The sequence below is a fragment of the Condylostylus longicornis genome, unplaced genomic scaffold, assembly GCF_029603195.1.
Source record: "Condylostylus longicornis isolate FDR11 unplaced genomic scaffold, ASM2960319v2 ptg000039l, whole genome shotgun sequence".
NCBI lineage: Eukaryota > Metazoa > Arthropoda > Insecta > Diptera > Dolichopodidae > Condylostylus > Condylostylus longicornis.
In genome coordinates, this window is record NW_026578008.1 from 743,978 (window position 1) to 768,814 (window position 24,837).

At 24.0% G+C, this 24,837-nt stretch overlaps 3 protein-coding genes across 4 annotated transcripts in view; 2 read left to right on the forward strand and 1 right to left on the reverse strand.

Moving 5' to 3' along the window:
- The first annotated feature begins 10,381 nt into the window (after positions 1-10,381).
- Positions 10,382-11,343, forward strand: LOC129609444 (dTTP/UTP pyrophosphatase). Its single transcript, XM_055521357.1, has 4 exons — positions 10,382-10,533; positions 10,589-10,830; positions 10,893-11,039; positions 11,099-11,343. The coding sequence occupies exons 1-4, from the start codon at positions 10,444-10,446 to the stop codon at positions 11,229-11,231; spliced, it is 612 nt and encodes a 203-aa protein (XP_055377332.1). The 5' UTR covers positions 10,382-10,443; the 3' UTR covers positions 11,232-11,343.
- Positions 11,307-13,233, reverse strand: LOC129609443 (argininosuccinate lyase). Its single transcript, XM_055521356.1, has 4 exons — positions 12,585-13,233; positions 12,143-12,511; positions 11,672-12,072; positions 11,307-11,617 (listed from the first exon to the last, which is right to left on the reverse strand). Exons 1-4 carry the CDS (start codon positions 12,919-12,921, stop codon positions 11,351-11,353), a joined length of 1,374 nt encoding a protein of 457 aa, XP_055377331.1. The 5' UTR covers positions 12,922-13,233; the 3' UTR covers positions 11,307-11,350.
- Positions 13,234-15,861: 2,628 nt separating this feature from the next.
- LOC129609430 (CD63 antigen) overlaps positions 15,862-24,837 on the forward strand; it is a 28,341-nt gene continuing 19,365 nt past the window's right edge. The window contains exon 1 of one of the 2 annotated variants that reach the window (XM_055521335.1): positions 15,862-15,938. The gene's annotated coding sequence lies outside the window, so the exon portion shown is untranslated. The remainder of the gene's footprint in view (positions 15,939-24,837) is intronic. The other variant, XM_055521336.1, reaches the window with a different exon arrangement.

Genomic DNA, 24,837 nt, shown 5'->3' on the forward strand with positions numbered 1-24,837 from the left:
ACAATTTATTATTTTATTTAAATTAAATAATTTTTTTCTGTTGCATAATAAAAAAAAAACATTTATTTTTCTAATATTTTTTCATCTGCAATAAGTCTACCACATTCCTGTGCCTATAAATACAAAAAAGCTTTCAGAAAAAAATGACATGCCATAATAATTTTTTTCACATTTTTGTTATTTCAAAACTAAAACTAAAAAAATAATAGTCAGTCACCTATAAATCTAATTCCATAAATAAAAATTCAAGAATGGAAACAATTAAAAACAAAAAAAAAAATAAAAATATTTTATTAAAATTTTAAATATTAAAAAAAAAATTGCATAAACAAATCGCCATACGAACAATGCTTAAACGCCAACATGCACATACGATGCACATTTTTTGTTTTTTTTAACTTAAAGTATAAACAATTTTTTTCGTAACTGCACAAAGCTTTAAAAGAAAAACGAAACATTAAAAAAAAAAATTTAGAACGTACAATTAGTAAAAAAATTTTCCTGCACGCGTAGGAATGACACGTTTATGACAATACACTGAATATTTACATTACTACATATATATAAATACACCTACACCTTCATTATCTGTCGTTCATATTTACGTTGCATAAAATCAAAATAATAAAAACAATCGGTTCTATTGCCCTTCAAATTTAATGAAGAAAAGTTGTTAACAACCAATAAGAGTCGAATAGTCCTAACGCTAAAGAAAATTTTCATAATTCATAAATGCGCTTGTGAGGCAAACAACATTCTTTAATTGACAATATAACGAAAAAATATGAGTGACAGCTGTCAAAAATATTCATTCAAATAAAAATCAAGTAATTTAACAATTTGAAGAGGTAAGGTGACAAAAGGGTTAACTAACATTTTGACGAAAATCGAGCTTTTCGGATAGAACATAATTCAATTTTATATATTTTCAACTGTGATTACTCTTATAGCTAAAAACTTAATAGAAGACGAAATTCACAATGCACATAGGAGATAAGTAACAAAAAAATTAATAATTTTACAATTTGTTAATAAAAAATGCGTTACAATGCAAATATAAGTTAACCCCTTTATCCACTTACTGCTTTATTGTTAAATTTATATCCAACATGTTTCCAGAAGTATAAAATAGTTCAGCTAACATGTTTGATTTCGAGCATGTTTGTCATCAAGCGCATTAAATTAAACTCAAAGATCAACTAAATTTTTATATTTTATAATTCTTCGTTGTATATTAAGAAGTATTAGCAATTTCATACAAAAATATTTAGTTTTGAATTGGAAACTTCTAATATGAATTAGGTTTTAAAAGAGCACTTTCAAAAATATTAAAACAAGGGAAAATATTAAAAAAAAAAAAACAGAAGAAAAAAAAAAAGAAGAATAACGAGATCTTGGTGTAAATTTATAATAACATGTGCACATAACCACACAAACTTATACATTATGTATACATATTACGTATTACGAACGCAATTGTATTAACCACACGTATATATGTATGATGCCGTCATAAAAATTCTTTAAACACATTTTGATTTTATAATAATAAAATAAAAAAAAAAAACAAGTAAGTAATGTGAAATAATCGCTATAAAAACGTGATTTTTCTTTCTTTTTCAAAAAGGAAAGAACACTTTCAACTTCCATAATTCTTACCTAAGTCTTAATATAATAAAAAAAATTTATACGTAATACTGATTGTCAATATTCTAATATTTTTATGATAGATAGAAATAAATATTGTTTGAAATAAAATGAGTTGCAAATAATTAAAAAAAAAAATAAAATAAATAAAAACTAACGTGGGTTTATTTAAAATTTTCAATATTTAAGAACAGTAATGATCACGTTATTTTGAAATCATACAAATCCGTTTCAAACTGATTCGAACAATTAAATAAATAAGCGCCATACAAAATTGAAAATTACTGCACACAATAAATACAACTCATGGGTAAATTTGCATTCAAAGATTGAGTGTTATCTTTTATAAGTCCAATACATATAACATTGATGTGATCAATGAATTTCCGATAGGTCAGTGTAATTGTCGTAGCTAAATGACTGCAATTTAAACTATTTACTATTATTGTGACATTCATACAAATGATTTTATGAGTAAAACTATCTAACTAAACAGAACGTATTTCAGTATAATTTAAGAATAATTAAACATCGTGAGAATTCAAATGTATGAAAAACACTTTGACAATGTATGGCACTATGTTATTGCCACAAGTGTCACACGTATTTCCTTCCTTTTTTTCTTCTCTTTTGTTTGTTTGTTTTTTTTTTTCACTTTTGAGTACGGAAACATAAACGAAAAAAAAAGTTTTCCACAATTTTTGTCTAATAAAGAAATTTATTCACTCATCGAATATAAAAATTTTTACTTGCACAACTAAGAAAAATTCAGACCATAAATGTACTTTTTAAGTACACACATGTGATGTACGTTAGCAATTTTTTTTTTTTTTTTTCATATTTTCTTAGTTTTGTCCTATTTCTTTTGTTTTTTATTGTATACACCCGACCCATTTTATGAAACGTGATGAAAGATTCAAGCAAGTTTTACAATATAAGTAAAAAAAATTTTTTTTTTTAAGTAAATAAAAGAATTTTATAGAAAAATAAGAATTAAAAATGGCCCTTTGAGTATTTTTTAAGAAAAATTTTAGAAAATCATATTAGTTTTTATAAGATGCCTCTTTTGTTAAGTTGCATAAATGAGCATACTATCAAACTTTATCATACAAATGTGTAATATGAGGTTTTACGTTCATAATGCTGAAAAGAACAATGAAGAAACATGACTCATTAAGGTAACTTTATTGTGAAACACAGAGTATTACTTTAGAAAATTTAGAAAAATATTATCAGAGACATAAACCAATTGTATGAATGAGTTTAGTTTAGCTTAGGTTTAGTGCCAATTTCTTACAAATATCAATTTATTCATTTGTCTAGTCTAATTTTACAGTAAACTCCCCAATTCATACCAATATCCTAAGATTTTCATTTGGCTAAACAAAACGAAAATTCATTCGCTTTTTATATATGTAAGTATGTATTTTACTTTTGAGAGCGATTAAAACGTTTAGAGAGTGAGCTTTTTTTTTCTTTTGTTTTTGCGTTTTTCTTTAAAATTTGTAATTTATTCTTGCCACTTGTTTACATATTTTTTGTTTTTTTCTTATATTTATTTTTTTTTGTTACTTTATTGACGCACTTATGATGACAATTTCATAGTGTGAAGTAAACAGAATAAGAAAATTGTGTTCATTTTTTTTTTGTATTTATGTCTGTAAATGGCATACCGCACATATGTACATTTGTATAAACCGACACAAATGACTTAAATTATAGCTTATAGTTACCTATAGAGACATCTACATATGAAAAACATAATAAGAAAATTAATATGGCGGTTCTAAAATTATTTTTGAAATGGAAACTGAATTTTTTTATAGTGATAGAGAACAACAAAAAGAAGATAAAAAACTGTTAGATTTTCATTGCAATTTTTTTGTTGGTTTATTTTTCCTTTTTTTTTGTTTTTGCTTTTTTTGAGTTTTTGAGTTATGTGGCAACCTTGACTCACTTTATTGTCTTGCTTTTGTTGGTTTTGTTTTTCTTTTGGTTGTTTTTGAAATGATTAACGTGAATTAAAGCTCGACTGACATAGAATTGAAATTATTTACCAATTAAAGTAAATGGAATGAAATATGCATGCTATGAAATAAAAAAAAAGTGGGTTAGTTTAGTTTTTGCTGCTTTTCTCTTCATTCTTTTTTCTGTTATTAGAGAACAGAACAGAAAAACAAAAAATTAAAATCTGTAATTTAATTTTATTTTCATTAGAATATATTTTTTATTTTCAATATTAAATTGAAAATGATATTTTGGTGTCATAGTTTTACTTTTACAGTTTCCTTTAATTATTAATTTTGGATAGTTGGTAATTAAAAGTGGCAACAAAATACTGAATATTAAAAAAAAAATGTAACTTAATAAAATTTATTATAATAATTAAACTTAATAAAATTTATAATTAGAACTGAGATCATTTTAGAGTGGAGCAATCGGACTATCGGAGTGGAAAAATCAAACAAAGTCGATGAATTAAGGTTAAAAAAATCCAAATTAAGTAGAGAGTCAAGTTGGTACCGAAGAATTAAAACAAAGTGGCCAGAGTCTAAAATTAAAGAACTAGTTCCGGAAAAGTAAAATTGCCGACGAGGATTCGGAATGGAAGTATCGATGCGGAAATTTTCAAAACTTTTAGTTTTTTCAGGTTAAAAATCGAAAAAGTTTATTAAAAAATATTAAAGTCGATGCCAAATTCGACATATAATTCCGAATTACAACCCCGTAATTCTTCATATCAAAAATGATTGTGAACTCTTTAGAATCACTTAAAAGTTAATATAGGGAAATTGTTAAATTTCAAAATATGTATGCAAGCAAATATTTTTGAAATTTTTGATAAATGCAATATTTTATTTTTAAAACACCATAATTTTGTAATTCGAATTCCATTTGACAGTAGACTCAAATTTATTTTTAAACATATTTAAAACATAATAATTGAGGTCATGAAAATATTTGAAAAAAAAAAATTTGAAAATTAACTTAATGATTTACTCAAATTTACATTTTATGTTTCGATTTTTGTTATCATTGTGACACATAAAAAATTTAAAATATTTTAAAATTAAAATATTTTAAGCTTTAAACAATTTCGTATTGAAAAATATTTTAACACCCGTTATTAATCAACTTATTTTTCATATATTATTCAAATTTTTTCCTTTTTTTTTTGTTTATTTACCAAAAGAGTTTTCTCTATTCTAAATATAATTGAAAAAATTATGTTGGTATTAGCTACTCATATAATATAGAAATATATAAAACAACCAAACAAAAGCACTTTCAAATCAACAATTGGATTAATTGTGCAGTAGAAGAAATTTTTGATCAATTCATAAATTGAAAAAGTTTGAAGCGATCCAGCATATAACCAGATCAATTGTATAATTTATTTTGAATTGTTAGAAAATCATTAATAGAAATGTAAAATAGTCCCCAGGAAAAGAAGCCGATTTTCCTATTCTATTCAATTATATTGAAATTTTCAATTAATTTACATTATTTATTTAGTTTTATGCTTCGCCTGAGCATTTTATAAATTGTTACTTTTATGGTAACACAGTATATCGACAATATGCAAATTTTATCAAAATTGATATATTTTTATATAAGCATGTAACATGGGCAGTTAATCCCTCCTTGGATTATATAAAGCATGTGGTCGGAAAATGTACTGTAATGTATTGCAAATATATTTACGTAGAAATATATCCGAGAAATAATAATTTTACACATGAAATGATAATAACAATAAATCCGGGAATTCTTTTAAAATGGATTCATGACGTATTTTTTGTGAAAATACATACATATGTACATAAGCATAAGACGCATATGTAACTTGTAATACGCATATATAAATACTAGGCATATGTTACTACAAATACAAGTATCAATATAACATATTTTACATACAAATTTTACCTAATTCTAACCAAATTACATATTAATTTAGGAAAGTTTTAAGATTCGAAAATATGCATACCTAAAAACCGCCTAAGAAATCCAGTTTTCTTCAAAAATTTGGTAGGTAGGTACCCATGCATTTATGAAAAATATAAGAAGTACATAGGTAGGTGCTATTGTAAAAAAAAATTTAAAGTATTTCTTACAAATTAGATAGGGGTGATAAATGTTTTATTGAAGATCTTTTAAGAATTGAGATCGCAAATTTATTTTGTTTGAAATCAAAGAAAAATTCATTTTAGTAGGTAGGACCTGTTGATTGCTACTATTTTTTTTACGAATACATAGATATTTTGTTTTTTATTCTTAAGAACACTTTATTTTGTTTAAATCTCGAAAACTTTATTGTATTTCACTTTTCAAATCTTATAAATGTTAAAGTACATAATAGAAAATGCAATAAATCTCATTTTAAATAATTTAATTTCAAAAGTTAAATGATAGTTTTTATGACAAGCAAAATGACTTTGAAATAACACACACACATGCAAAAATTATATTTTTTCTGTCATTTTCAAATCACTCAACAATAATCATTATATTCTCTTAAATATACATATTTTATATATATAAAATATCTACGTAATTTACTGCAAAAGTAAATAAAAATGTAGAATGTAGAATAATTTTTTTTTATATATTTATTATTGTAGTGCAGCCTTGTAAAGTTGTAGTTAAAAATGTTGTAGTTCTCTCATTTGTAGAAGAAGGGAATACCAAATCGAAAATAAAATTATTTGAAAACTGAAGAACCACACCACAACTACACCGCATTAAAAAAATTTTATTAATTTTTTTTTTTTTGAGGTTTACTACTTCTCTAATAACTTCGTACATTTTTATAAAATACAAAATTTTATTTTATTTTAAAATTTCAAACCACAAACAAAACTGACTGACTAACCACTACAATACTACAAGAAATTTTATTCTCGTTTGTTTTCTTTTTCGTTTTTATTATTTTTTTTTTTGTTTCGAAAATTCCGATGAACAGGCGACGACAGCGTCATAGCCACAGATAAAATTTAATTTTTTTTATTTTTTAATGTGAAATATGTAAAAGTGAGACAATAGACAAAAGAAAAAAAAATGATTTTCTTTCTTTTTTTTTCTTTTTCATATTAATTAATGGCGATTCCCTATTTTATGAGATAGCTGCTTATTTTTTTTTTTGTTTGACTTGAAAATTATTAAAGTTTTATGTCATACAGGCATTTCATATATACATTTTATATACATATATACATACACACTTGCATATTCTGTATTGAATGCTAAATTTTTTTTTGAATTAAATTAAAAGTTTCTGTAATTTAAAATATTTTGAAATAATTGAAGAGAAATTCTAGATAAATCGAGAAATAAATTCTTTTAATTAAATTGATATGTAAGTATGTGTACATATTTCTGTATGTATTTAATTTTTATTCTGTACCCAAATTACATTTTCAATGGTACTTTATTGAAAAACATTTGCAACTCTTTATGCTTCAAAAAATAAATTATTAATCTTTATAAAATTAGTTTTTACTATTAAATTAATTATTTTTAAAATAAAAACATTAAATATTAAAATTATCCCCTCCGGTTTATTACATTTATAGGTTATCGGTTCTTCTTATCTAAAATAAATGACAGAAACTTCATTTTTCTTCTTTAATATTATAATGTGGTGAGTGATGCATGCAGTATATTGTTGCAAACGCCTGCTCCATACAAAAATTTTAATATCGAAAATGTATACATATATATTTAAAGAATTTGTATGACGTAAACATCAATATTTAAAGTTGTGCAAAAACAAATCTCTTATTTTCTATTAGGGAAGATTTAAGGGAAGAGAATACAAAATATAATTTACATAAGTTATGACATCACACAATTCACAATTTTTGTTTTAATTTTTTTTTTTATTTTTTTTATTAAATTTGACATTTTCCATTTAAAATGTGGTACAATTTGATATATGTATGTACATATGTACATGTACGTAATTGCTATGCCACTTACATACAACTAATAGAGAAATATGATATTACTCGTATGATTTAGAAGGCGTTTACAATATTAATAGACAATGAAATAAAATAATTTAAGCTATTTTGAATAAAAATTTCTTATATTCATTTTGAGGTTAAAAAATATTTTTTTGGGCAAAAAAAAAAAAAAATATTAAAATTCAATAATTAAGAATTTGTTTTAAGAAAACTTACCACAATAGCCATACACATTTGAGATTAACTTAACTGAGGACGGAAATAGGTCCCTTTTAAATCAATTTTTATTCAGTTTTAATTAACAGTTAATAAATTATTTTTTAATTAAGTTTTGATTTTTTTAATTTTTCGCTTCTTTTTTTATTATCAGTTCAATTATTTTCTTGTTTTTTTTCAATTTTTTTTGTTAATAAATTAAATTTATAGTTTTCATTCACAATAATTATTAAAAAATTCTTTTAATGTCAAAATACAAAATGACCTAACCAATCACTTGGCTGATAATTTTTGCTTTTCGTAAAATTTTTTCAAACACTTTTTATAACACTTTTAATTTGTATGTAGTCCAATGAACCTGTATTTTATACATTTAGTGTGTAATTTATTAAAATACAATATAAATATGTACTTTTCAATATTGTTAAAAATTAAAATAAATAGAGAAATAAATTGAAGATTAAAAAAAAATTTTTTTATACACTAGAAAAAATTTTATCTACAATCTTAAGGAAATTTTTTTATCAAAAAATTTAAGTACAAAAAAAATTAAAATTTTTTTAAAATAAAAAAACTTTCACTAAATTTTTTTCAATTTTCCTTTAATGAATTTTTTTTTCTGTATATCTTGGGACGCCCTTTTTTTTCTTGCTTTTAATTTCAAAATTTTGCACAATTAAATTTTAATTCCTTTTTTTTTTCTTTTCTTTAAATTTTTACACTTTCACTGGTGTGGTGTGGTGGTGCTGATGTTCATTTTATATCCAAACGAAATAGCAAAATAAATTTTCGAAAAAGACAAAAAAAAAAAAATAGATTAAAAATTTTCCTTAATTTTTTGTAAAATGAAATTAAAATGTAAAATATTTAAAAATTTTTACAAATTTCAATAAATTTTTTCGGTATTTTTCGATTATGCCTACTACAATATTTAAAAAAAAAAAAATTAAAAATTTTTACTTTTCTTTTCAGAGAATTCGATAAAAAAAAATTCCAATGGATTTGTGGTTTCCGCCGTTCTTTTATCAAATATTTTTTTAAATTTTCAGAACTTTACTAACTGGAAATAATTAAATTCTTTCCGTAATTAGAGATAAGCTTCTTTTCAACTCAATTTTAAAATACTTGAATACCTTTTTACTTTTTCTTTATTCTTTGATAAAATTTTCACACATTTAATAAATGGAATCAGATGAGTTAAAATAAAAAAATGCTGCTGATTGCGCTTTACACGTCAAATACAAGTGTTTCGCTACAGGATATCCAAAATGAACTAAAAAAAAAAATGAAAAATTGAAAATCTATTGTCTTTTTTGAAGTTTTTTGAAGTTTTGTATTTCTTGAAATCTGCGGCTTAGCAACAAACAAAACCATTCCACCACAACTTTTTTTTTGTTTTAAAATAATGATAACGTGTATCGTTTTTAATATGTCATTTAATAAGGTAGTGTGTTTACTACATTATTTTAAATATATAATATTATTAAAATGGAAAACGAGAACATTTTATACATAAATTATATGTATAAATAAAAATAATGCATTTAATTATATAAATTTTGGGTAGTTTAACATATAAGAAATAATAATCAAATACAATCTAGGCTAAATATTAAAATAATATTAGAATAAAATTGATATTAGAATTCAAACACTTTAAATAAATTTTCAAAATGTATTAAGGAGAACTCAATTATTACAGAAGATGTTGGCGATTTTTTATAAAATTTCCATGTGTTTCAAATTATTTTTTTATGTACTTACATTTTTTTAATATGTGGCATTACTATTAGGGTTGAACCAAAAAATAATATAAAAATTGACAAGCCGTCGCTTTACAAACAATACCATATGAAAGAATTATCTTCACCGGAACGGCAATAATGTGGCTTTGAGGTACAGTGCAGTAATTATTTCAAGATATGTCGTAATTTGTAATTCAAACTTTTGACTTTTTTGGCAGGAACGGATTTAAGGTGTCTTGTACACATTCGATTATATCTGATTCTTAATTTAAATCTGAATATGTTGGAAATCTGATGTGTAGTCGAAACAATATGTGCCAAGTTTTTAAAAAAATGTTGCAGAATAGTCGTTCGATTGGTTTTTTTTATCTGAAGCAAACTCATTTATGTATTAGGAAATGCCGGAAATGCTAGTTCAAAATAATTTGACAATTTTTATTTTTACAAATAAAATGTCCATTTATATATTACATATTTATGCCATTTAAAAAAATAAAAAGAAGTAGAATTTATAAAATCTGATGATGAAAATTTTTTAATGTGAAAAGCAAATGTAATAATTTTGTTTTCATTAAATTGAGTCTGGAAATTAGTTTATTAAAAATTACTTAATATAAAATTATTTGTGTGTTATCAACCACAATATTGATTAAATTTATCTTATAATATAAATTTTAGAATAATTAACTTAAGTAATTTATAAACGCTTCTTTACAAATTTCACCCATTTTGACGTTTTAAACAATGGTAAAATGATGTTGAACACTAAACTGACGTTAATTGAAACTTCAAAATATTATGAATTTCAATGTTGTTTTTGTTTTGAATTTCAAAAATTAAATAGAAATTATTATACTCGCAAAAAAATGTTAGGTCCAATAAAACACTTATTAAAAGCAAAACATATTGTATTAGCAAGTGGATCACCTCGAAGGCAAGAACTAGTTAAAAATATTGTAAGAATTTTTTTCAGTTTTTAGTCAATTATTATATTATTCTTCCGTTTTTTAGGGCCTTGAAGTTGAGTTATGTCCTTCTGAATTTGAGGAAAACTTAGATTATAAAGAATTCCCAGATTTTGCAAGCTTTGTAATAGAAACTGCAAATGGGAAAGCCATAGAAGTTTTTGATAGGCTTACTAGAAATTCAACGGCACCGGATATTGTGATAGCAGCTGATACTATGGTTACGTTAAATGAAAAAATGTTTGGAAAACCAAAGACTCCTGAAATCGCGTTTCAAATGTTGTCAGAGTAAGAGTCTAATTGTAGTTTATTTGAACAAGTTATTTTTATCGAATCAATTTTTATTCAAGATTAGCTGGTAAAACTCATGTCGTTTATACCGGTGTAGTTATAAAACATTCAAAAGGAAGTATCAAATTCCATGAATCATGTAAAGTAACTTTTGGTGATATAACGAAGGAACAAATTCAATCATATGTTAATACAGGAGAACCTTTGTAATATGATTTTTTTATTTTAAAAATCAATACGTTATTTAAGCTTTTAATTTTTTTAGAGACAAAGCTGGTGGATATGGGGTACAAGGGATTGGTGGTTGTCTAATTAAAAGCATTGAGGGCGATTATTTTACTGTAGTTGGTTTACCTTTGTACAGATTATGCTGTGAACTCTGTAAACTTTTTCAATAAGAAAAGATAAATATTAATTGTTGATTGTTTTTAAAGTACCTATCTATCTAAGTATATGCATTTTACAAATGTATAAAAAAAAGAAAATTAAATTTTCTATTCAAGAGCTTTAAAATTTATTAAAAATTTTTTAAAAATTCTTTTAAATATTCAATTTGTTTCCTTATTGATGAGCTACTAGTACCACCTACAACATCGTACTGTTCTACGCTCGCATTATAATCAAAAACTTTTCTAACATCCGATCTAAAATCTCCAATTTTTGAAAGATCTTCCATATTTAGTTTTTCCAAATCAGTGTTAAGAGTTTCAGCATATGCGACAACTTGCCCAACTGTATGATGTGCTGTTCGAAATGGAGTTCCATTACGTACTAGATAATAAGCCTAAAATATTTCAATAAATCAAAAAGTCACCAAAATAGAGTTTAAAATTAATACCAAATCTGTTGCTAACATATCTGAACTTAAACAGTTCAGCATACATTCCTTATTTATTTTTAATGTTTTTAAAACACCAGTTATAACATTCAAGGAACTTTTTAAATAATCAAAACCATCAAAAACAAAACTTTTATCCATTTGTAAATCTTTATTATAAGTAGACGGAGTCCCTTTTATAATCATCATTAAACCGGATAATGACGCAAATATTTTACCAGATAAACCACGAACAAGTTCTAAACTATCTGGATTACGTTTTTGAGGCATTAAACTACTTCCGGTCGAATATTCATCTGATATACGTACAAAATTGAATTCTTTGGTTGCATATAATATAAGATCTTCCGCCAAACGAGACAAATGTATTCCAATCATATTTAATATGAAAATAAACTCAACTAAAAATTAAAGTTAACCAAATCAGATAGACAATACAAATTTAATTGTTCTATGGAAATTTAAAGCTACCTATAAAATCTCTATCACCAACAGCATGCATACTATTTTGAGTAATTTTTGTAAATCCTAAATATGTTGCTAGAAGATTTCTATCAATATTAAATGGGTTTCCAGCTAAAGCGCCACTACCCAATGGCAAGATATCTGATCTTTTTTCATAATCAACTAAACGTAAACAGTCTTCATGCAATGCAAATGCATGACTTAAAATAAAATGAGAAAATTTTATTGGTTGTGCTCTTTGTAAATGAGTGTAACCAGGCATTAAAACCTCATCGTTTAAATCCGCTATTTCTATTTGCGCTCCCATACATAATTTTAAATTTAATTTTATTTCTGAAACAGCTTTTTTCATCCATAATTTCATATCCGTTATTACTAAAAAAAAATTAATATGCATTTCAATAATTATTTTTTTAATTTATTTTGTTTTTTTTTTTTTTAAATTTACCTTGATCATTTCTACTACGACCAGTATGCAATTTTTCTCCAACATTTCCAATAATTTCAATTAAACGTCTTTCATTAACTGTATGAACATCTTCATCAGTATCTTGTAATTTAATTAATTTCTCTATCCACTCATATCGTACTAATTCTAATCCTTTTTGTATATCATTACATTCAGTTGGAGTAAGTACACCAGCTTCTTTAAGTATTTTTGCATATGCTTTACTACCATCAATATCTTCAGCAAATAATCTAGAATCAACTGGTAAACTACAATTTAATTTATTTAAATCAGAATTTGTTGTTGAATTAAAACGACCACCCCATAATTTGGACATTTTTCACTATTTTATGGATAAAATTATGAATGTAACAAATCGAATTAAAAATATTTTATATTTTAAGGTGTTTTAGATTTATACTAGTAACTTGGAAAATGATTATTGAGATTAAAGAAAAGACCAATCATGAAGAGTATAATTAAAAAACACTTATGAAAAAGAACCTGTATACTAAATAAAAGAAACAATTAAACTACTTAATTTATGAAAAATGGTATTTCGTAGAAAATTAATCAAAATATTCAATGTAAAGCGCATCAACTTGATTGCTATCCGTGTGATTTAGTATACTGATCTTATTGTAGATTTAAATAGTAGCAGAATCTTTTTTAATTTTACTTAGTTTGCAGAGCGATTTTCTTTATAGGGTTATCTGTGTGTATATGGGGGTTATCTTATTACTCATTTTTTTTTATTTTGTTTAAATAAATGAAAATCTAGTTTATTTTTTAACACTATTATGATTCATAAATGATGAAGGTAAGACAGAATTAAAACGATTTAGTTAATAATATTCTAATTAGTATTAATTTACATGAAATTTTACTTATAAATACAATAAGTATGAAGATATGGTGTTTGGTCAATAAATTTCATAACACATTTTTTATTTATTTGTAAGTAATTAAAGAAATGCAAATATAATTATTTTTAAATAATATTAAACAGCAAGTTTCGAAAATTTGGACAATGAATAATTATTTTATTATTAAAATAACTTGTACCCTTATTATTCCCGGTTAATTTTCTTGTAAATCCAATTACATGATTGTTATAGAACACGAGCAACCCATTTTAAAGAAACAAAGGTTATCAAATATTATTATATTTTTATATCTTTTGCACATAAAATTATTCAAATAATAATATGCAAATTATTCAAATAATAATATGCAGTTTTATTCAAAAAATAATATTAATTATTAATTTCAATCTCTGTTAAAATTAAACGCAAAGTCAAGTAAATGGCCTCTATAATTTAAACAGTCCTCCAATTTCATTATTAGTTAAACTCCAATTTTCATATTTCTTTTTGACAAAAATTTGGAAAATTAACTCGGTTTAATTGTAAATTAAGGCCGATAAATTTTGTAAATTAAGCCCGGCTTAATTAACTAAATATTATTAACGGTATTAGACAATATAAATTATTATTGAATTATGGGTGTAACATTGAACAACGGGAATATACATATCACCACTTTTATAGGGAACTACTGTTGTAATTTCAATAGTAGACAACTTAATTGTGGCTTTAAACATTCACAATAAACTTTTATTGTTTAATTTATTTCGTTATGAAAATCTTCTAATTTAAGAAAGAGAGCGCTAATTAGAGAGAAATTAATCTCTTACTTTTTAGCTTAATCAGTGAACTATTGATGAGAATTTTATAATATTTTAGCACATAATATTTTAACACTGACTTCAAATACATGTTACGAGAATCTAAGAAATTTCAAATTAATTAGCTCAAAAGTAAACCAAGAAGCATCTTTCGTTTTAGAATAACTATCTTATCGTTGAAGCTTACAAACATACATACGTACATGTATGTAATGCACTAAATACATATACATATATTATTTTCCCAATAAAGTTTATCATAAGAGCATGAAATTTAAAGTACCTCACCTATTTACGAGTACTATCTAAATATTCTAAATTCAAAAAGAACAACGGAGCTTTTTTGTTTTTTTTTTTTTTTTTTTGTTTTTAATTTCCCTATTAACTTTACTCACTCTCATTCTATTTACCATATTCACCATAATAAAAAATTTTTACCATTTTAAGTCCATCAATTTTATATTTCCAATATGATGTTTATGTTACGGCAAAGGCAAATAAAATAGATTGCTAAAATTTTTTCAATGAATATAATTTCTAAAGAAGTGCGATTTAGTGCAAATTAAAGCCAGATAATCGCACAATATACATACATTTACTTTAAAAATATTTTATAAAATAAATTTAAATGTACAAATATTTCCGAATTTTCAGTTTTTTAAAACAAAAAAAAAATTAACTTTAAAAACAGCTTTGCTAAATTCCGTATGTTCGGCACGAAATACATTATATTATTGGTATACAAATAAAATTTTTTTTGTCAAATTAAATAAACATTGCTATATAACTCCCATTACTTAAAAACATTGCCATATTTAGACGAATTTCAGTAAGCACATCAAACAAAAATCTCAAATTTGGACGATTCAATCGAATCAATTAATCTTTTCCATACTTTCGATATTTGACAGCCATTATAAATTTTGTAGATAGTAATAATATCGGACATCGACCTCTTCTCTCCTCGTGGTATTACTATTTTTCTTTCAATCAAATAACAGATTCGATGAACGTTCGCACTCCGAAACGACTGTCTCATAATTTTAACTGTTCCATAATTTCAACGCATTTTCGATTTGATAATTTCCATCATTCACATTTTTGTCATCATTGAAAAATGAACTTGAACTATCAAAAATAGTTACCATTGGGCATTGTAATTTTATGTGGCTATTAAAAATCGGTACCTCTATTTAAAAAAAAAAATTAATGAGCAGCTCTTTATCATTTACTAATTTTTTTTTTTTGTAGTTTTTTTCTTTTAGTAATTTTTAATGACAATGATAACAGCCACACTTATAAATTAAATTGCAATTATAATTTAAATGAAATTATTTTCCAAATTTTTCAAATTAAGTAATTTCACCGTAACATATAAAATGTATTATATTATATTATATAAATATACAAGTGCACGCACACATATTACTTAAGTAAAACAATATATCCATGTATACATACACACGTACATGACAAATATATTAATATTGTTGAAATTTTTTTTTTATTCTCCATGATTTTGATTTTATTCTTATGATTTTTCATTAAAAATTTTTCATTTAGTAAGAATTTATTTTTTGTTATGAGAACTACAAGAAAAAGGAGTTTAAGAAAATTGGGAAAAATATTAAAAACTTAAAAAAAATTGTGGAAAATAATTTTAAAAAGTAATAACTTAAAATAATTATTATATTTATAGTAAAGCCGTACACATGTAAAAAATAAAATAATGCAAGAAAATATAAAAAATAATTAATTAGTTTTTAATTTTTAAAATTTCAATTATTAAAAATTATTAAAAAATTTAAAAATACAAAAGGAAAACAAAAACAAATTTTATGAAAATTAAATAAAATTTATAATTTTTCTTAATTTTAGTATTTTCGAAAAAGTTACAAAGTAAAAAACGAAAAAAAACAACAAAAGAAATTCAAGAATATTTTTCAATAAAACAAGTTTTTTGGTATGTTTGACAAGATCATTTTTATTATTTTTTTTGTTTTTTTATTGTTGTGAATTTTATTGTGATTTTTCAATTTTCGAATTTTCCGCTCGTTTCGTTGTTGTTGCTGCTTTTTTTTTTGTAATGCATAAAATTATTATTATTTTGTTAGCTATAGTTACGCCACCACGGCAGTACGGCACTCTCATAAAGGCCAGCAAATAAATGAAGTAAAACAAGAAAGGAAAAAACGTGCTTTTTTATCTTCGGTTTTTTTTTTTTTGACTTTCTATATAGACGTAATTACATTGTTTATTTAGATATATTCAAGTTCTTGATATTATGTACGAGTATGTACATATATAGATATAATATATATTATATATACAAATACCGATTGATATTGTGTGTACGTTTATTATATATGTAATTCAAAAATTAAGAAAGTTTTAAAGAAAAAGAAAATTATTAAAAATAAAAGTTGACTGGTTGACATACATACATACATACTCATACAATGTACATATTTCGAATATGAAATTAGTGTAGTATTATAACTGTATCTTATATACATACATGCATATTAAAGAATTTTTAAATTTTATTATTTAATTAAAAATAATTTTTTTTTGTTTTTATTGTGTTAATTATGAGAATTTTGTAAACGATATTTTTCTCTTAATATTAAATGAATTTTCGAAATTCTAATATTGAAAATATATAGAGTTTTTTTGTGAATACATATATTACAACATATGTATAACTTAACTGCTACACTACTGGCTGCAAGTTACAGGTGCATAAAATAATCAAAATTATTTATGTACCTATATATTTATATATCAACGGTTCCGGGTACAACTATTGTATCTCAAAAACATAGGTTTTGAGGAGAGCAAAAAATAATGTCGCAATGAAATGGAAGGCAAAATATTGGAAATAATTTTCTTAATAGTAATTTACACTGTAAATCGTCATACAATCGCGAACAAAATAACATTTTTAGTGTAGGTATTTAATATTAACAATAAAAAACATTCCACAAACTGTATGTGATATTAGTTTATGTTAGAGTATTCGCTTATATTGCTTTTCATGTATAAATATAGAATTATGATGAAAGGTAATGTTTTAAAATTTAAGAAGAGTTCGAACAAATGCATTTTGTATGAAAATACATACATATTGTAACACTTTTTACAAAAACTTAATATTTTTTAATTATTGTTACAACTTTAGTTAAAATTTGCATTTTTTTCAAGCAATCTAAATGTAAGTAAACAAATATAATATAAATTTTACGATATCTTATACGATAAGAAGCAGGGAAAACTCTTATTGTAAGTGTGCTTAGAATAGTTATATATGGAGCCGTCGATATATATTTATGTACCTAACTATATAATTTTATATTATAATTTTCGAATAATCTAATTCTTGTATTACATTTGCATTTTCAAAATGTTATGTTATTTAATTAACATTTATTTTACTCTTACATATTAAGCATTAAGTTAACATTACATTACATTATTTTGTAATAACTCCAATCTCAACTTCAACTTCAATTTTAACAGATCATATGATAATTTTGTTTCTGTTTTTTTTTTTTCTTAAATAATTTTGTTCTTATTTTTTCGTTTTAATTAGCACATTTGTATCGAAATAAGAAAAAATAAACATATTTGTTTACGATAATTGAATTTAAATCGATAAAATTATGTAAATAAATATTTTTGAAAAAAAAAAAAAAACAAAAATTTTAGAAAGACTTGAATAATAACAATAATTTTGTGTTCGACTGGTTTATTTTTTTTTTTTTTAACATAAATTGCAAAAATTTTTTAAGTAAGTGCTTATATCGTCGTCCTATTGTTATACATATATTATTAAATTGTTATAAATATATTATAAAAAATTGTGTTAATTAAATTGTTATATAAATTTAAAATTATACTTACGTTACACATACTTTATGTTAGGTGTTATACTATGTAAGTGTGGAAAGTGGAACTACTAAGTGCAATTTTCAATAGTCATTGCTCATTTTATTACAAATATACTATTTTGTTATACATAATTAAAAACACAAAAATTCTACTGTATTTAAATAAAATATTTTTTTAAAAAAATTATTAAATAATTTTATAATTATGAATTTAGAAGAAGAAAAAAAGTTCTATATCGAAATGGGAAAAAAAAATTATGTATGCATATTTAAATATTTATGTTTTATAAATGCGTATGTGTATATGTCTACTTCTCAATAATATATGTATGTATATAATATTGCTTTGCATGCAGTGAAAAATAATTACAATTTACAATTTATTTAATAATATTGACGTGTCATTTTACTAAAAATAATCGGTATAAAAATATTTATTTTATATACGTATGTGTATGTATATGAACATAGCTGTCCTACATGTAGGTAACTTACTTGCTTTTTGTTTTTTTTTTTTTATTTTTTTATTAATATTAATTTTAATATTATTTTGCATGTATATTTATGTTCATATGTACATTACTGTTATATATGTACATAAAAGGTAGATACATAAAATGCATATGAGGTACATACTTATTTAATTACTTTTTTACTTACACAACTTGTTTCTTATTTTTTTTTACATAATTTCGATATTATCACAAATTTATAACTAAAAAAAAGTTAATATTAAAAATGTATGCATATGTATGTATGCGTGTTTTGTTAGTAAAATTAACGAAAATTGCGTTTGCATATATTTATATGTATGAATATATTCAATTATTTATATTGTTTACGATATAATACGAGTATTTAGTTATGGTTGCATATTTGATTTTTATGTATACACGTATTTCAATGTAATAGCATTACTTTAACTCCGGTATTCCGATTATAATTACCTACTCTGAGAGATAATAAAAATAGAGAGTTTTAATTATCAATTAATAGAGAAAAGTCAAGTTTTCTGTACATATTAAGAATGTCATCTATGATTGAGTAGAAATTAAATTTGTCAATTTTAAAATGATTGTCTGTTTTTATACCCTGCACTTCGTGAAGGGTATATTAACTTTGGTATGGAGTTTGTAACTACTTGAAGGAGTCACCTGCGGTATGGACATATATATATATTCTTGCTCAGCGTAAAATTCTGCGTTGATTTAGACATGTCCGTCCGTCCGTCCGTCCGTCCGTCCGTCCGTCCGTCCGTCCGTCCGTCCGTCCGTCCGTCCGTCCGTCCGTCCGATCGCACGATAACTCAAAAACGAATAATGCAATCGACACCAAACTTTCACAAGTTGCTTCTTTTGTGCCAAGGACGAACCCTATTGTTATTGGACTAATTCGGACAACGGGTTCGGGTAGCTGCCATACAACTCAAAGAGTTTATTTTAAATATTTCAAAAACTAATAAAGCTATAAATTTAAAATTTTGTATACATGTGTCCAATTATATTCTACACATGCTCTAAAAATTATAATGGGATAGCTGCACCGGTTCGGGTGGCTGCCATACAACCCCAACAGCAAATTTTTTATATTCGGAAAAATAATAAAGTCAGATTCATGAAACTTGGCAGTCATGTGTCCAATTATAGGTTAAATATATTTCTGAAGTTTTAGTGGAATTGCTTGGCAGGTTCGAGTGGCTCCCATACAAGTCCAAAAGCTTAATTTAAATATTTGGAAAAATAATAAAGTCAGATTTATGAAACTTGGCAGTTATGTGTCCAATTATAGGTCAAAGATATTTCTGAATTTTTGGTAGAATTACATGACAGGTTCGAGTAGCTCCCATACAAGTCCAAAAGCTTACTTTAAATATTTAAAAAAATAAAGAAGTTAGATTCATGAAACTTGGCAGTTAAGTGTCCAATTATAGATCAGATATACCTGCGAAGTTTTAGTGGAATTACTTGACAGGTTCGGGTACCTGCCATACAACTCCAAAAGCTAATTTTAAATATTTGGAAAAATAATAAAGTCAAATTCATGAAACTTAGCAGTTGTGTGTCCAATTATAGATCAGATATATTTGCGAAGTTTTGGTGGAATTGCTTGACAGGTTCGAGTGGCTCCCATACAAGTCCAAAAGCTTATTTCAAATATTTGGAAAAGTAATAAAGTTAGATTCATGAAACTTGGCAGTTGTGTGTCCAATTATAGATCAGATATACCTGCGAAGTTTTAGTGGAATTGCTTGGCAGGTTCGGGTACCTGCCATACAACTCCAAAAGCTAATTTTAGATATTTGGAAAAATAATAAAGACAGATTCATAAAACTTGGCAGTTGTGTGTCCAATTATAGGTCAAAGATATTTCTGAAGTTTTGGTGGAATTGCTTGACAGGTTCGAGTGGCTCCCATACAAGTCCAAAAGCTTATTTTAAATATTTGGAAAAGTAATAAAATTAGATTCATGAAACTTGGCAGTTGTGTGTCCAATTATAGGTCAGACATATCGGTGAAGTTTCTATAGAATGGTTTCACAGGTTTGAGTAATTGCTATACAACAATGAAAGGTGCAGGGTATAATTCAATCGGTTCATACCGACTGAAACGTTTTTACTTGTTTTTTTTTTTGTTGTTCGTCAAATAATTTTGTGTAATATAATGAATATGTATGATTTTATTTAAAAATGAAGAGCATTTAAGAAAAGTTTAGTAAAAAATATTAAAAAAATTTATTTGCTAAATGCCAACTGTGCACTTCATACTAAATCTGTAAGATAAAATCTGATGGGTGTGAATTTGAAGTTTTCATTTTATAATTTAATGTCAAACTTTTGACAGTAGTGTTAAAAATTTTTTCCGTCATAATAATTTTTTTTTAAGAATGTCACACAAAATCATAATCAGATAGTTTCCTTTTTTCATCAGATTATATAAGATTTTCATCAGATCACATTTAATCTGAATCTGATACTTACTATAAAATAACAAAATAAAGAATTTCAAATTTTAATAAAAAGTGTAATAGAAGAAAGCAGTTTTCAATGTAGACTTGTCAATATTTCATATTGTGGACTTGTCAATATTCTTCGCTCTCTCTACTCAAGTTCAATAATAATTTTTAAAATTTCATTAATTATTTTAACAGAAATTTTTCTTTTAATTTTATATAAAAGTTATTATTTTTCATGTTTTGCAAAAAAATTGTAAAAATTTTCCTATTTTTACTTTAAGTATAGCAAATTAATATTGATAAGTTGGCATAATTTTCACATGCACTCGTAAAAATTATTTACGGTCAAAAGATAAAACAGATGTTTTTTATATATAAGTATTATTATTTTTGTGCTAAATATGTATTTTTACAAAAAACATATTATGCAAATGAAACTTATTTAAATATGAGCTGAATAATTTTTTGAATTTTTTTTTAAAAGTTTATAATTATTATACATTAAAAATTTTAATAAAATTATGTTTGCAATGCAATTTGGCGAACTCGAATATTTAACACATTGGCTTCAATTCAATATTTACTTATAGTATTCGACCATCTACTTCTACTAGAACTCTACATCTTTTAATTCAAAATATCTTTTATGTTGAAATTACGGTTACGCCTAAAATGAATTAATATAAAAAAATTTTTATAAATTTTAAAAATTAAATTCTATAATTTGTATTTTATCCATCTTTTCAATTCAGCTCCATTTTCGATGAAGAAAATATTATGAATAAATTTTCAGATGCGTGTAGGTTAAAGTTTTTGGTACATTATACACTTTGTTTACACATTGTGCTTTCAACATATTTTCGAAAACAAAAAAAAAACTAAGAAATTAATTCAATTTCGTATAGGAAAAATGCATAATAATTTAGTCATGCGATTTATTCTTTGCACATATACAATACATAAATATACACAAACAAGAGTATAACCGCATAATTTTTTAAATAAATAGTAATTATTCTTACCACTTTGTACTTATATTCACTGTTTTATTAAAATAACAAAAATGAAACCCACAATTATATTTGAAATCAATTAATATACATGTAGGTTTATATTTTATGTTAACGGATATTTTTTGTAGATTATATATTATATGTACGAGTATATTATATACTACTTAGATTTGAAATAAGCACATATATTTATAGAAAATTAATAAGGCGTTCCTACGTTTATCTAAATACAATCTCAAACTCAATTTGATTTATTTGACGATAGGGTATAATTTTAATTGCCGAATAATTTAAATCGAAATAATTAGGTCTTAGACAAAATATTATACAAAGATGATAAAATTTAAGAATTTAACCCCTTAGTTGCCAATTAATTTTAATAAATAAATTTTGAAATTTACATTAAATGTGCAGTTTTCATTTTTATCTGAATTTTTTTTGATAATGTAACATATAAAATATTCATTGTATTTTCAGTAATACTAATCAAAATGATCTTAGTTTAATTAGTACATTTGACACAGTATATTAAAATCAAAATGATTGCGATTTTATTAGGTGTGTATATAAGAATTTAACTACTCCAAAATATTATCTAAATAGAAATTGAATTTTGGTAAAATTTTATTATGATAAATGACCTTAATATTTTAGTAGTAAAAAATAAATTTGAATTATATACATAGTTGACATTTTAGTTTATGAGCACCTCTTTACTACATTAAGTGTAGTACTCTCAATTAGAAAAAATTATTCTCAATCACTCCTCGTTTCCCCCTCTCTTATTTTTATATAAAATGATCGACAAAAGGGATTGTTTGTGATTGAAATTAAAATGGTGTTCCTTCGTTGTTTTTTCATTTTGCAATTAATATTTACTACAATACTGCACGTCTGTGACAGACGAAAAAGAAAACGAGAGCATCGAGTTATCGTTATCACATTTGTCAACTCTAACAAAGTAATTTTTAATTTGTACAATCAATACTAATTTTAAATCTGAGTTTTACTGTTCTACTCTTGAATAACCATTAAAAAAAATGGTTTTTTTCCTATTTTATTTTGTATATTTATTTAGAATTAAATCAACCAGTTTTTTTATTGTGATATGAATTCATTTATTTAAATTGAAAAGATATACAACGTGTATCATGCCAACCACATTACTGACATGGAAGCGTGTATTTTAATTTGAAAAAATTTAAAAAAAATATATATATGTATGTATACAATATATTTGTAAAATAACCGGCATGCCGGCTTATATACAATTCAAAAGCACGTGGGTACGTGAATTAATTTATTTTTTCATGTTTTTTTTTTAAATCATATTGTTATTGCTATGCATACACAGTGATTATGTATATATATTGTATGTATATAATAGTTAAGCTTTATATATAATTTAAGTACGTATATTTGTATGCATGTTAAATGAGTTAATAATAAAAAACTAGTTGTAATTCTAACCAATTTTATTATATTTGATTTGTTAATATTTATTTTAATATAATTCATATGTATATAAATTTGTATTTTAATTTAAAATTTAGTGCCAGTAATTGTAAATAATAATAAACAGTTGAATTGACATTATAGATGACAATATAGACACAATAAATGACTACAATAATGACATTCTCATCGAATTTTAAGAAAATACCCACTAATATTTTCACAATATCATGAATTTATGCTTTAATTTAATTTTATTTAAAAAATAAAATAAGAAATTTAAAATACAAAGCACTTTCAGTTTTTCATAATGACGATATCAAAATTAATTTTGTATACTTCGAAATACACCACACTCAATAACGGAGCAAATTTCACTAATAGGCGGCAGTAATGCTTAAAACAAAAAGTAAATAAATAAATATACTAAGAGTCGGTTTTATTTAATTTATTAATTAAATAAACAAGCATAATTACATTACAAAAATCATAAGCTCAAAATATAGCGGTTTCCTCTTAATAATAAAAATAATTTTTAATTATAATATATTTTTGATATATTAAAGAAGACCGACGAATTTATAATCACAATTTCAAGTACAAATGCATGTATGTATACTACTTTACAGTACGTTTGCATAATGTGCGTATATGTGCATTTGCGTATATGTATATATAAATATTGTATGATTTTACAATTTTAAAAAGTACTATGGAAAACAAAACGGGATTTTAAATTTAAATTTTATTACTTAGATAATATTAGCTTATGCAGTTATCATGTTAAGTAATATTAACTTCTGAGCTTTGTGTAAAGAACCAATATAAAATTGACAAGTTTGTGAACAGTTTCCAATGTTGATATCTTCTCAATTTTTCTCATTTCTCACTTAAAATTATAAATAAATTACAAAGTATGATTGATCAAATATATCTTGTTAGCGATATAGATAGAAAGTATGTTTTTCTTCAAGACCTATTCACAATCTCAAATCACAACACACAACACAATATCGTGAGATTATGAGAGAGAATCGAGAACGAGAGCCTAAACTGAACACTGAATAACTGAGAATAACAATAAACTATTTATTTTTTAATGCAAAAATCATACAAATTTATATTTTCACCTTGGTCTCACAGTTTCACAGTATTTTGAATGAACATTAAATAGTAAATAGGAGTATATGTACAGCCTACTTAAACTTCTGTGTAACAATCGCGTTTGAATTTGAATTTGTTCAATTCCATGCGGA

Excerpts from the sequence above, each read along its gene's own strand:
- LOC129609444 (XM_055521357.1), top strand. The coding sequence starts at position 10,444 with ATGTTAGGTCCAATAAAACACTTATTAAAAGCAAAACATATTGTATTA. Across the intron at positions 10,534-10,588 it reads AAGAACTAGTTAAAAATATT|GGCCTTGAAGTTGAGTTATG; the intron begins GTAAGAATTTTT and ends TCCGTTTTTTAG. Across the intron at positions 10,831-10,892 it reads GCGTTTCAAATGTTGTCAGA|ATTAGCTGGTAAAACTCATG; the intron begins GTAAGAGTCTAA and ends TTTTTATTCAAG.
- LOC129609443 (XM_055521356.1), bottom strand. The coding sequence starts at position 12,921 with ATGTCCAAATTATGGGGTGGTCGTTTTAATTCAACAACAAATTCTGAT. Across the intron at positions 12,512-12,584 it reads TCGTAGTAGAAATGATCAAG|TAATAACGGATATGAAATTA; the intron begins GTAAATTTAAAA and ends ATTTTTTTTTAG. Across the intron at positions 12,073-12,142 it reads TGGTGATAGAGATTTTATAG|TTGAGTTTATTTTCATATTA; the intron begins GTAGCTTTAAAT and ends TTTAATTTTTAG.